Here is a 12,328-nt window from a genome sequence, read left to right on the forward strand (position 1 = left end):
TCCCCTCCACATTTCTTTTTTTTTTTCCTTTCTTTTTTTCCTTTTTTTAAAGATATTTTTAATTTTCATACATGTCTTCCTTCAATTTTCCCTTTTAGCAAGCATGCAATGACTTTGTTGAGGATGAACAAAATACAAAATAAGAATAAAAAAAGTAAATAGGACAAATGACAACATCAAAAGACCTTAGAAAAGAATAAAAATTCAACAAATTAGTATCAAAAACATAAAGGGAGAGAAAATGCTTTTTGCCCATTTCAGAAGTAAAATATTTTTTTGTATTGTTTTATTGATACTATTTTGATTTTGAAATCGGGGCATTCGACCCTGATGTGTGCCCTGGATCACTCTGATGAAAATAGCTCTTCATACAAAACTGTGTTTTATGTACAAGAGTTAGTCTATAAATAGCACTGACAAAGGTGGAGATGATGGGTCCAGTATGTATAAGGTAGTGATTCTTTTTTTTTTAACTTTAATTAATTTGAATAGAAAGAAAAGGACGGGAGATTTGGAAGCTTCAGGTATACCTGTCCCAGTCCAGTATACAGTATATACACAATATTAGTTTGTGTGATCGAAAGAGCTACGAGTCCCTGATTTCACACGGCGAAACTGACCGCAGCCACGGGCCAGATGCCTCAGTACTGTTTGGCCTCTGAAACCAAAATATTAAAAAAGTCTATACAAATGAAAACAAGTATTCTAAACCAAAATGAACAGATTCAACAAATACACCCCACCCAATAAATAAATAAATAAACAAACAAACAGATGGACAAGCAAATGAATAAATAAAGACAAGAAAAACCACAAAACACTACAATGGAGATGCTTAAAAAGACATTCCAATTGGTATTTGTGATAATGTACATTAGCGCAAAATGGAGGGGCATGATGATGGAGAAATTGGGACATAAACAGTACTTTAGACAGGGCAGCAACAGATATTTAATTGAGTGCACATTATATAATGATCAAACTGAACTCCCTGACAAATAGCTCTGACCATCTGTATAGATTATTCCTTCATTCACATGATTAGGATTCTTTCAGCTGGTTGTCTGTGTATTTATAAGAGCAAAAGGGTAGGCTGAGTGTTACAAGGACGGAGAGGCTGGTGGAGTGTGTTGCTGTATCCATGACTGTGTGCAACCGTCGGTCTCTGTCAAGCACCATTCCTGTGGACAGAGATCTTGTGGCCCTGCGTTGTAACTTGATTCTTGTTTCATTCATTAGGGGATGTAGTCTGGCACGGGTAAACGTGAACCATAGACAAAAGGCTATTGGCCGGCAGGTCAATTTGTTTGTTCAGAGAGACGGGCAGTGCACAGTAAAATCCACAGTGATCATTTTGGAACACTGAACGCTGAATAATTTACTGTGCACCGTATAGTGCAACCTGGATATACCCGTGCTCAGTGAAAAAGATTTTGTTTCTAAATATTATCGTATTTACTATTTACCAATCACCTTAGTAAAGATGGTACATCTTCATGAGGAGAGTCACATGGATAACCGATATGAATTGAAAGCCATAGAAATCTTTTTGTCGTCATTTTAATCAATCAATCACATGTGGGCAGGAGGCGGAACTATGCTCATTAACGGGCTAGTGAGCTTTTTGGGCTGCTTACTTGAAGCCATTTGGGTTCTCATCTGTCCATCTGCCGTTTCATAGATGACAGGGCCTGAGAAGGAAATGAAACATTTCCGGACCAATTACTTTATCAATTGGTTATTTTCGGCGAGCAACACCTGTTCATGCCCAAGTAAATTTGTCACAAGTCACCAATTTTGCTTTATCCATCTCAGAAAGGGGCTTTGAGATGGGAATTAACTATCTGCACACAGTTAACATACAGAACATTCCCTGTATATACTACCTGTATATACTACATTAAACTCCTTCTTTAGTCCAGCCTCTTTCCAATTGCTCTTTACATGATTGAGCGATTGTCTCGTTCTTAAATTCAACATTTACATTAAAATTTTTGTATATACTACTACTCTTTTGTAGTACATACTATTTATACTTTGCCATAATTTCACGTAAATGTCAATAATATACTTACATAGAAATATATATGTAAAATCTTTATTATACTGTACCAAATATTCTCTATTTGTATTGCGAGAAATCATAGCTGGGCCATTTGGGTTGTCGTGATTCAGTTGAAAAGTTGAGTCGGGGAGAAGAGAGATGTATGCAAAGACATTTTTAGCTTAAAGTTCCATAGAGATGAACATGAACCTCTTTTTTAAAAACAACCTTCCAATAAATCATCCGATAGGGTTAGTCTGGACATTAAGAAATATGTATATGGTGAAAATGCAAATAGGGAACTTAATTGTCCTGCAAGAACTAATGCTCAAACTATAAAGGACAGTATAAAGGACAGTATGTGTGTGTGTGTGTGTGTGTGTGTGTGTGTGTGTGTGTGTGTGTGTGTGTGTGTGTGTGTGTGTGTGTGTGTGTGTGAGAGAGAGAGAGAGAGAGCGAGAGAGAGAGAGAGAGAGAGAGAGAGAGAGAGAGAGAGAGAGAGAGTGGCCACCGAGCTTTATACTGGCTATCATATACTTCATCATCATGTACAGAGCTTTTAGCTCCCCGGTAATAGTCAATATATTCAATGAACCATAGAGTAACCCCTTGTTAACATCCATATGTACCTTCCAAAGGAGCGGAGCTGAGCATCACTGGGCTGGAACTGTTAGTCGAGGTTAGTAGCTTTCACTCCGTTCCAGGTGAGTAATGAATCAGGAAGTTTAGCTGGGTCTCTGTCCGGGAAAAGACCTTTCCAGGGGGGAACTAGACAGGATACTGGGCAGTTAGCCATTAGTCGGGTCTAAAGGAAGATGCTTGCATGACCTTTTCTGGCCCAGGCTGAAGGTTACCGGCGTGGGACTGGCTGAGGAGTGTGTGACAGCAGTCCAAGTCTGTGCAAAGACAACGCGCTACACCAACGTGTACGACTTGGAGTACGCCCCCACACTCTGTTTCTGCAGTCTCCCCAGGGCAGAGGAGCTGTTCTCCAGCAGCGAGTCTCTGGAGCCCCCCACCTTGTTACTGTTGGTTGGGTTACAACTGCTAGTGCTGGAAGTAGAGGCGGTCGCCGCAATGTTGGAACCGGGCATGGTGAGAGTCCTCTGGGGGAGGGTGGCGGTGCCCGAGCTCATGCCCAGGCTGCCCAGCCCAGAGTGACCCAGCGTCAGGGCCTGCTGCTTGGCCGGGTCCAGAGTCATATGGCGGCCCTGGGTGTGGTACGACCGCTGTGCCAGGCTACGGATCGAGGCTTCCCGCGGTGGCACAGCTGGGCACGGGTCATGCAAGTCCCCTTGTTTGCGGAAAAATGGGTCCGACTTCATGTAAAGGGGTAGGTTGCAAAATTCACCTGAGGAGGAAAGCAGAGTTGTAGGGACATGTTAAAAGACATACAATGTTTTTTATCTAAGGACCCCAATGGAAACAATCCATAGTGCTTTCTTGGGTTTAAATCCTCTTAGCAGACCTTGTATTGAACTGACTTTCCTGTGACTGTTTTCTGCGAACTGCAAATAATAAAGTATTCAATCAATCAATCAATCAATCAATCAATCAATTTAACATGTTTGCATTGGTTTATCTGCCTAAACTCACGTCCGTACAACAAAGTATAAATCAGGCATAAAAAACATGTGCCAGGCTCATTTTCCTCGATACGTACTTTTGTTGGCGCGGTGGGGAATGGGCACAGCCACATTTTTACCACGGTCATAGTCCTGGGGTTTGGGTGGCGAGGCAGTGAAGCGGCAGATGCCAGGTTCGGAGGGCGTGCTGAGGGAGGTCATGCTGTCTGCGGGGTCGTTGGTGCCCGTGGTCATCTGGTCAGACGAGCTGTCTGAGATGAAGCACTCTGTGATGGTGAACTTGGCGTGCTGCAGGTGCTCCTCCAGCTTGGCGTGCTCGTAGGCCCTCGCCAGCTCCTCATACGTGGACGAAGCGCTCTCTGTGGACACCATGCTGTTGCGACCCTTATCTAAAGTACAAAATGCACGGACATTCTTCGTGAAAGCAGTTTGGTGTGAAATGACACATGAAATTGTACATGATCTTTGATCCTTTCTTTTATTTCTCTACTTATTGACCGCTTGCTTGAGTAGTTAGTTGGCTTTTGCAGGGGTGTAGCTTCGGTGTCTTCTTGAACACTGGACAGTACTTTATTGTCCTGCATCAGGCAGGATGGTTGTATACATTTGTATACTCTTTATTCATATTTATGGTGTTTTTATTATTATTCTCGAAGGTATCTTACTGTACTTAAACAGCTTTGCTGTCTCTGGTGCGTGAATCCTCCCCACGGGATCAATAAAGGTATTTATCTATCTATATGCAGCTAGTTCAAAATGTTGCAGCTTGGCTTTTATTTAGAACTAAGAGGTGAGATAATGTATTGTAACTAAAACCTTCAGTATACTGTACCAACATCTGATAAACAGTTAATTAATAGCCAATGTTAAGATACTAGATCAGGCCTTCACATCTACGTCGCACCGCAGATCCGACCAGTATGTCTGAGTCATAGTATCAGAGCTTTGTCAGAGTACCCGTTGTAACTGTCTGTCAATGTTCATTTTATGCCCATATATGGAGATCTCTAGTCTGTATCTGTCAATCCTTGTCCCTTTTATGCCCATATATGGAGATCCTTGATGTCAACAGAATATGCCCATATATTGAAACTACATATAAATGAACTACTCGACGGCGGGCACTGCACTCTTTTCGAATCCATGCCGCTGCAAGCACCGACTTTGAAGTCGGTCGGTCCCATATATGCACATGACCATATATGGACATAGCGGTCGAATCTGTAGCTCTGGAAAACCGGATCTCTGAATCTGTCGGTCCTTGTCCCTTTCAGGCCCATATATGGAGACAGCTGATGTCCTCATTATATGCCCATATCTGGTCATACCCCCTTTTGTGACAATATACAGGATGGAGCTGATAATTTGTTTGCGCCTGATGCCATGACGACATATCGAGGTTGGAAGACACACTCCATATTTGGGCGTAGCGACATCAGCTGCATGCGCTCCACTCACCTGTGTCTTGGGAGAGGCTAGCGCTGTAGCTGTCACTCTCGGTGGCAGTGATGCCATGAGAGCCCATGGTGCGCCAGTCTGAGGTCAACGTTCGTGCTGAGACTGTTGACTGGCTCTGGCCCGGCCGGCTCAGAGTCCACTGGCTGGAATAGCGGTTCCTGGAACTGTGAACCGATTTTATACTCTTCCTGGAAACAGGGTCTTGAGAGGAACATACAGAACAGAACAGTCACTGAATAGTAACTTTGGTTGTAATAACAACATATGAACCCTTGCCTAGCCTATATATCGTCGTTGGCGGGTGGAAACCTTGTATGTCCAAAACCTTCCTTTTTTTGGGGTTATTATTTTAAAAACGATTTAAAATTGTGAAAATAGACACATCTACAAGCACACAACGAGGCGTTGTGTATGATGAAGTAGGGCTTTAATTTACAAAAAAAACAGACACATTTGAAACTTGGAGATACGAGGTTTCTGCCGGACAGTGACCAGAAAACTACAATTAAATGAAAACATACTCGTGCCTGGGCGGATGTCTGACATGTCAATCAAAGGCCCTGAGTTCTGGATGAGGGCTTGGTGGTGCAAAGACACGCCTGTGCAGAAGTTCTGGGGATTCACTGATTGGCTGAACTCAGTGTCTGTCACTGGCACAGCTGCCTTGTCCTCCCCTATTAGAGACAAGAGAAATATCTATAATGTGCTTTGGAAAATGTATTAATTATCATTATTATTGATTATATTGTCAAGCACAGGTTAAGGTATACATTTTCAAATCAAATACAGTGCTTCCTTTTTTCCATTAACAAACAGACTTTCACAAAAAATAAACAGACACAATGAAAGAACAAACAATGTCAAATGTCAAATGTACATATGGTGTGAATGCTGTTCACAACCAAGGCTGCTTTTACTTAATCAATGTGTAGCATTATGTTGAGTGAGCGAGATGCAGTCACATACCTATCTGTTTGATGCCTTCCTTGTCCTCAATAAGCAGCTGAACGCGTGGGATGTCAATATGGAGCCTGGGGCCTTGAGGCGGTCCCTTCACTGGAGTGTCCATGCTGCGGTTGTTCTTACTGCGCACGCACACACACACAAGTGCTATTAGTTGCACTTACTTTGTACACTTTTGTTAATTCAGCTCAGCTTAAATGAATTTAGACTCATAAGGCCAACAAATGTCTGTCCATTTTCAGCAAAGACAAGAAAGCCTTTGCCATGACGGCTCAAACCATAGCGAGAATTCAGAATGTTTAATTTAGGTCTTACCTGATAAGCATCTCCGCCAAGCTCTTAGCATCTGCAGAAACAAAGATCTTAATTAGATTACAGCGGAGTGTGAAGCTAATCCTTTCCAGGTTTAAAGGACCCACGATTTTAACAAGCCATGGTGCTTTCTTGGGTTTAAATCCTATTAGTAGACTAGACCTTGTATCTGAACTGTACTGTACTGTCCTGTGCTGTGCTTTACCTATGCAAACCTCTAATAATCACTCATAGACTCATCTCTCTCTGTGGGTGTGGGTACTGGTTCTCCATCTCTCACCTCTGAGTCGTTTGAGCCTTTTCTCCTTGCGCTTCCTGCGAATGATGAAGAGCAAGGCCACGCCCAGTGTGACCAGGATGACCGGCGAGCCGATGGAGAACAACTTCTTCACATCGTCCCCTTCTCCACGGGCCGACTTAATAGGAGGGATGGTGCCTGCAGAGTGAGCACGGGAGGAGAGAGAGAGAGAGAGAGAGAGAGAGAGAGAGAGAGAGAGAGAGAGAGAGAAAGAGGCAATTGAGTCTTTTTGTGTCACAAATTAAGCAAATATGGCTAAATCAGTTGGCCTGTTAAATGTCTCACATCCACTATATATTAAGCTGAATAACAGCAGTGACAGCAATGTTAACATGATAAATGAGGTTTATGATAAATGAGGAGAAAGTAAGAGACACTTACTGCCATCATAGTCAGTGGTGGCAAACTGGGAGGTTTGGTTCCCACAGCCGGCGCTGTTGCAGGCCTTCATCTTGAGCTCGTACCAGGTGGCCTCACGCAGCTCACTGAGGAATAGCTGGCTGGTGACGTTGGCCTTGAGGCTCTGCCAGGTCCAGGTGCCCTTGGGCCTAAAGTCCAGCATTAGGCCAGTGATGGGGCAGCCGCCACTGGTCCAGCCCTGCAGGTTGATCCCTGCATGCGTTGAGTTGATGTGGGTGAGAAGTGGCTGGTCCTTGTTGAACACTGGCTCTGTTGGTAGGAGAGGAGAACACAGTCAAATACATGTCATTGCGGTGATATCTACGCAAGCTTAGGAATCTTATGTTTTATCTACACAGACAAGTCTGGAGTGTAATTGAATTAAATTAATACTCCAAAATGTCGCTATAAGCTGTCTTAGCTGAAAACCGCACACTAGCAACTCTACAGCAATGGGCTGGCACAGCATGTGCTTGTTGCAGTATTCATTGAAGATAGTTCTGTGTAGAAATGATGGCTTGCTGTCACTGGGTGTCATATCAACCTTGTGCAACCTTTCTTTGCCAGCCATTTAGCACTTTGCCTTGTGGGAATTTAGTTTACTCCAAGTGCTGACTGAGAATAGCTCAAACAGTCCCATTCAATTGCCTCAGTGAATAAATAAAGAATTCTTAATGTAATACCACAGAGACTGCCATATTGGTTACATGTGATGTGGTACTGACTGAGCCACCATTTTGGTTCCTGCCTCAACCAGGATTTTAGAAACCATCAAGAATCAGGTAAAGAATGATTATATATTATTTGTTTTACTAATCTGTCTATAAATGCATGGAATCATGGAATGCGTGTGTCTGTGTTTGTCCATATTATCTTGATAACTATCGACTTCAAACCGTGTTTCACCAAGGGCCCTAAGAAGTGAATCTCTTATCTGTCTGTTTCACTTTTACGCCTAAATATGGAGATCCCTGATGTCTCTCTCTCTCTCTCTGAAAAACTGGTCCATTTTACAAGTTAGGTGTCATAATCAAATATCGCAAAGAATAATGCTAATAAAAGAATACCAGATACATCTAGCTGCTCTCTGTCTTTCTTTCTATTTGTATAATGGCTTTTCTCACTCTTTCTGCCTGTATCTGCCTCTTTCTGTCAATCTCTCTCTCTCTCTCTCTCTCTCTCTCTCTCTCTCTCTCTCTCTCTCTCTCTCTCTCTCTCTCTCTCTCTCTTCTCTCTCTCTCTCTCTCTCTCTCTCACACATATAGTATGCAGTATGCACTGTGTTTCTCCTTCCCTCACCTCTTCCATGGGTCTTAGCTTCGATGATCTCACTGATACGCCCAGAGCCTACACTGTTCTTGGCAGCCAGTTTGACCTTGTACCAGGTGCCACAGCGCAGGTTGTCCAACCGGAAGGAACGCTCAGTGGAGCTGATGAACACATCTCTCATCTCTCCACTCCTCTGTGTTGTCCACGGAATACTGCAGCACAAAACCTGCATGCACAACCCACAACACAACTCAAAGTTAAACACAGACACTTGTTAAAAGAATCTCTAGGCTAATTTACAATTGTTACACTATACCCTTTCACTTGACAAAAAAAGTATTTTCACTAATTGTCAAACAGGCTTGTCTGACAAAGTAGGCAGACAAGATAGAATAGTTGCATATTTTGTCTAAATCAAACCTAATTCAAATCCAGATATCCCAAAACAATCCAAGACTTTAGTGGCATTTTCGCTGCAGCTACACCTCTCAACACCAGAGGGCAATAGAGCACTATCAGAATCTCCAACTTGTTCTTTTTATTGTTTTATCTGTATTAATTTTTACCCTATATTTCACACACAAACATAAAAGATGACTGCTTACAATTTACAGAACAAGACACTGAAGCATGGTCAAGGGACTCATAGAGGTGCAAAGGAATAGAGGAAGGTAGGAGGTCGGTAAACAACAAAACATTATGGAAGCAACAGTGAGGTAGCTAAAGTGTTTTGCTCTGTCTCCATTAAGTCAGGTCCTCCTGTCTAGAAAACAGCAAAGTACCTCTGATGGAGCTTCCTCCGTTGTCCCCGGGTATCCAAGACAGAGTTATGGAGGAGGTGGAGGTAGTGGCGACAGTCAGTCGAGGCTGGTCAGGAGGGACTGGACACAAGCACAGAAGGCCCAATTTATACTTTGTCATACGTCGGTGTCACATGCTGAAAATAGCTCATCTACAAGCTCACAACGATTTCGTCACTGTCGGGCAGAAACCTTGTATCTCCAAGTTTCAAATTTGTACATTTTTTCGCAAAGTAAAGCACTGTTTCATCATATGGCCATCGCACAAAAGTAGTGAAAACAGCTGTTTTCACTAGTTTAAATCATTTTAAAAATGATAAATACAAAACAAACTGTTTTGGACATACAAAGTTTCCACCCGACAACGACGATTTGCGGATGTAGCACTTTTTGAGCTCGTAGATCTGCTACTTTCAGTGTGTGAAATATCATAAATTGATGAAGCATAACAGCAATAAATCACATAACAAAAATACATAACTGCATACAGTAGATGCATAAGGTTTCATTCACTACTCTCACCTTGCACCAACAGATTGACTATGATGGTGTCAAAGCCCAGCGTGTTGGTGGCTGTGCATGTGTAGTACCCAGAATCCTCTGCTTTGACTGAGCGTAGTACCAGCGTGCCATTGGATAAGATCTGTCGCTGGCTGTCAGCCGTCACTGGGATGGCAGAGTCATCACTGAAAACCAATTAGAAATATTAGGATTATAATAGACATTACTGTTATGGCATTACAATAGAACGTTATTGGAGTATAAACTGTTACCACCAGTAAGACGCCTAAGGGCGACAACCGACCTAAAGGGCGAGGTCGCGCCATGTCTTGGCTATCTGGCCAGTGATGTATATCGGACCAGTTACCCATATATAGAGACCCCTGGTACCCATATACCGGTACATGGAGATCCATGGACTGTATATGAAGATATGCTGTGAGACCCCAAACATGCTTACTCAGTTATTCGTTATGTGAAAGTCCTATGACGTCTATGCCATCTGACATCATACATTCAATCCCTTTTATGCCCATCAATGGAGATCCATGTCTGTAGAACCAGCCACAGGTATGGGCTGTCTTGGACATTTATCTTGGCCATATATGGATTCTGTTAGTGTGGTATGTGGCCGACGTAGCTCCCATATATGGGCATTCCCATTATGAAGTCCTGTTTTTGGGCTTAATATTTACTGACATCAGGGATCTTCATATATGGGCATAAAAGGGATTCTGTGTTCTTCCCCTGAGATCACAGTGATGTCAGAGTGTGATGTCAGAGTGTCAAACCCATAGACGTGACATTCTCATACTAAACTGCGACAGTGAATAGTCTTTTTTTTAAATGTTGACCATATGATGTGAGTTTGACGTGAGGTCTGTGTGTGTGTGAGTGTGTGAGTGGCGTGCAGCGCACTCTGACCTGTCTTTAGTCCATTTGATAGTGGGTGTGGGCTCTCCTACCGAGCCGCACGGCAGACGCACCTCCTTCATCCAGGGTGTGGTCACTGTCCCTCCAAAGGACAGGATCTTTGCTGGGGCTACACGCACACATGTACACGCACACACACACACACGCACACGCACACGCACACACAGAGGAATGGATTTTAACTTTTCATTCAACATTTGTAACAGTATAATATCATCACTGTCGGGCAGAAACCTCGTATCTCCAAGTTTCAAATTTGTACGTTTTTTTGCGAGGTAAAAAGCCCTGCTTCATCAGACAAGGCACCACTAGTTTCGTTCATTTTTTTAATGATAAAAACGAACGGTTTTGGACATACAAGGTTTCCACCCGACAACGACGATATATACAGCACATACTGATTGATAACCATGCCTCAGCTAAAAATGCATCTCAGATGCCAAAACCACTGTGGCTCTCTCTCTCTCTCTCTCGTCAATGTCTCAGACATCTAATAATTGTTTGCTGAGTGACTAGGACTAGACCCAGGTGGCCCGAAGGGAAATCTATTCCCCCTATGGGATCACAGAGCTGTATTAGTGGTGTTTTTTTTTGCATAGCCCCTCCTCAGTGTGTCAGTACAGCAGAGATACTCCCTCTATTGATCCCTGCCCCCGACACCTCTCCCCAAGGGTCAGTTTACTGGATAGGCCCTGTTCATCACCACATAATTAACAACAGCGTTTCTTGCAACAAAGCCGGCGCTCAATCAATACTACAGCTGTCAGTCAATAGCACAGAGAGAGAGAGGAGAGAGAGAGAGAGAGAGAGTGAGTGAGAGTGAGACAGACAGACAGACAGACAGACAGACAGAGAGAGAGAGATAATATGAGAGAGAGATAGAGAGTGATTAAAGCAGGTTGTTAAAGGGAGGCTATGTTTCTGTCTCATACTCTGCAAAATGTGTATTCACAGTAAACCACTTTGAACCTTACGTCTTTGGGCATGTCATTATAGGCGCTCATTTTCCACATTTTTTAAACATTTTTTTTTTTGTATGAAAATAGTAGATCTACAAGCTCAAAATGTGTCTCATCGTGACGCGCTGAGAGCTTGCAGGTCCACATCTTTGGTATCCGTCATGCCATGAAGTGCATATAGGCGTAAGTGGTTAACTTTGAAATTCAACCCAGTGAGGGTGCATTTTCACACTCTCAGAGTTCAATTAACATTGGCGTTTTTTACGTGCAGTTTTTACGCGCGGTTCTCTTCCTCCATAACCTTTACACAAACCTCCCCTGCCCTTCTCCTCCGCTCCACACTCGCCCAGGGGGACCCACCTTTCCCAGCAGGCTCCACTGTGACCTTTTCGCTGATGTTGCCGCGGCCAGCGGTCGTCACGGCCGCTGCCCAGATGTGGTACTGTTTACCACGGGTCAGGTGAGTGATGCGGTAGAACAGCATCTCTGGGTTGGCCTCGTACTCGCTGGGCGCCTGGCACAGGGAGGGAGAGGGCACACAAAGTCATGTTAACGGGGGGCCATGCCACACTCTGACACAGCGTGCCGTCAAAGGGACATCTCCCTCGCACCGGAAGCCGGGGCCGGAGACATGTTCGGAGTAGGGCGGAGTAGTAGGGCTGCAACAATGAATTATTTTGTAATTCATCCTTCGATTAATCGAATAATTGCAAATAAAACTTTATACAGTATGTCACACGCAGTGTCATCCGACGAGTGCACACGTTGAAGTTCCCTGCATATACAGGTACATGATATATATTTTA

General features: G+C 43.4%; 1 protein-coding gene across 1 annotated transcript in view; it reads right to left on the minus strand.

Annotated features, from left to right (window-relative positions):
* Positions 1–2,958: 2,958 nt before the first annotated feature.
* LOC308304758 (cell adhesion molecule DSCAML1-like) overlaps positions 2,959–12,328 on the minus strand; it is a gene marked incomplete at both ends in the record, with an annotated part of 123,259 nt that continues 113,889 nt past the window's right edge. Inside the window, 14 exon segments of the mRNA XM_080749388.1 lie at positions 2,959–3,395; positions 3,708–4,019; positions 5,089–5,289; positions 5,610–5,762; positions 6,055–6,173; positions 6,367–6,397; positions 6,644–6,799; positions 7,043–7,330; positions 8,360–8,507; positions 8,509–8,555; positions 9,112–9,210; positions 9,652–9,815; positions 10,555–10,672; positions 11,883–12,036. Coding sequence (XP_080605514.1) covers positions 2,959–3,395; positions 3,708–4,019; positions 5,089–5,289; positions 5,610–5,762; positions 6,055–6,173; positions 6,367–6,397; positions 6,644–6,799; positions 7,043–7,330; positions 8,360–8,507; positions 8,509–8,555; positions 9,112–9,210; positions 9,652–9,815; positions 10,555–10,672; positions 11,883–12,036 — 2,427 coding nt within the window.

The sequence above is a fragment of the Nannobrachium achirus genome, assembly GCF_963921795.1.
Source record: "Nannobrachium achirus genome assembly, chromosome: 19".
Lineage (NCBI taxonomy): Eukaryota > Metazoa > Chordata > Actinopteri > Myctophiformes > Myctophidae > Nannobrachium > Nannobrachium achirus.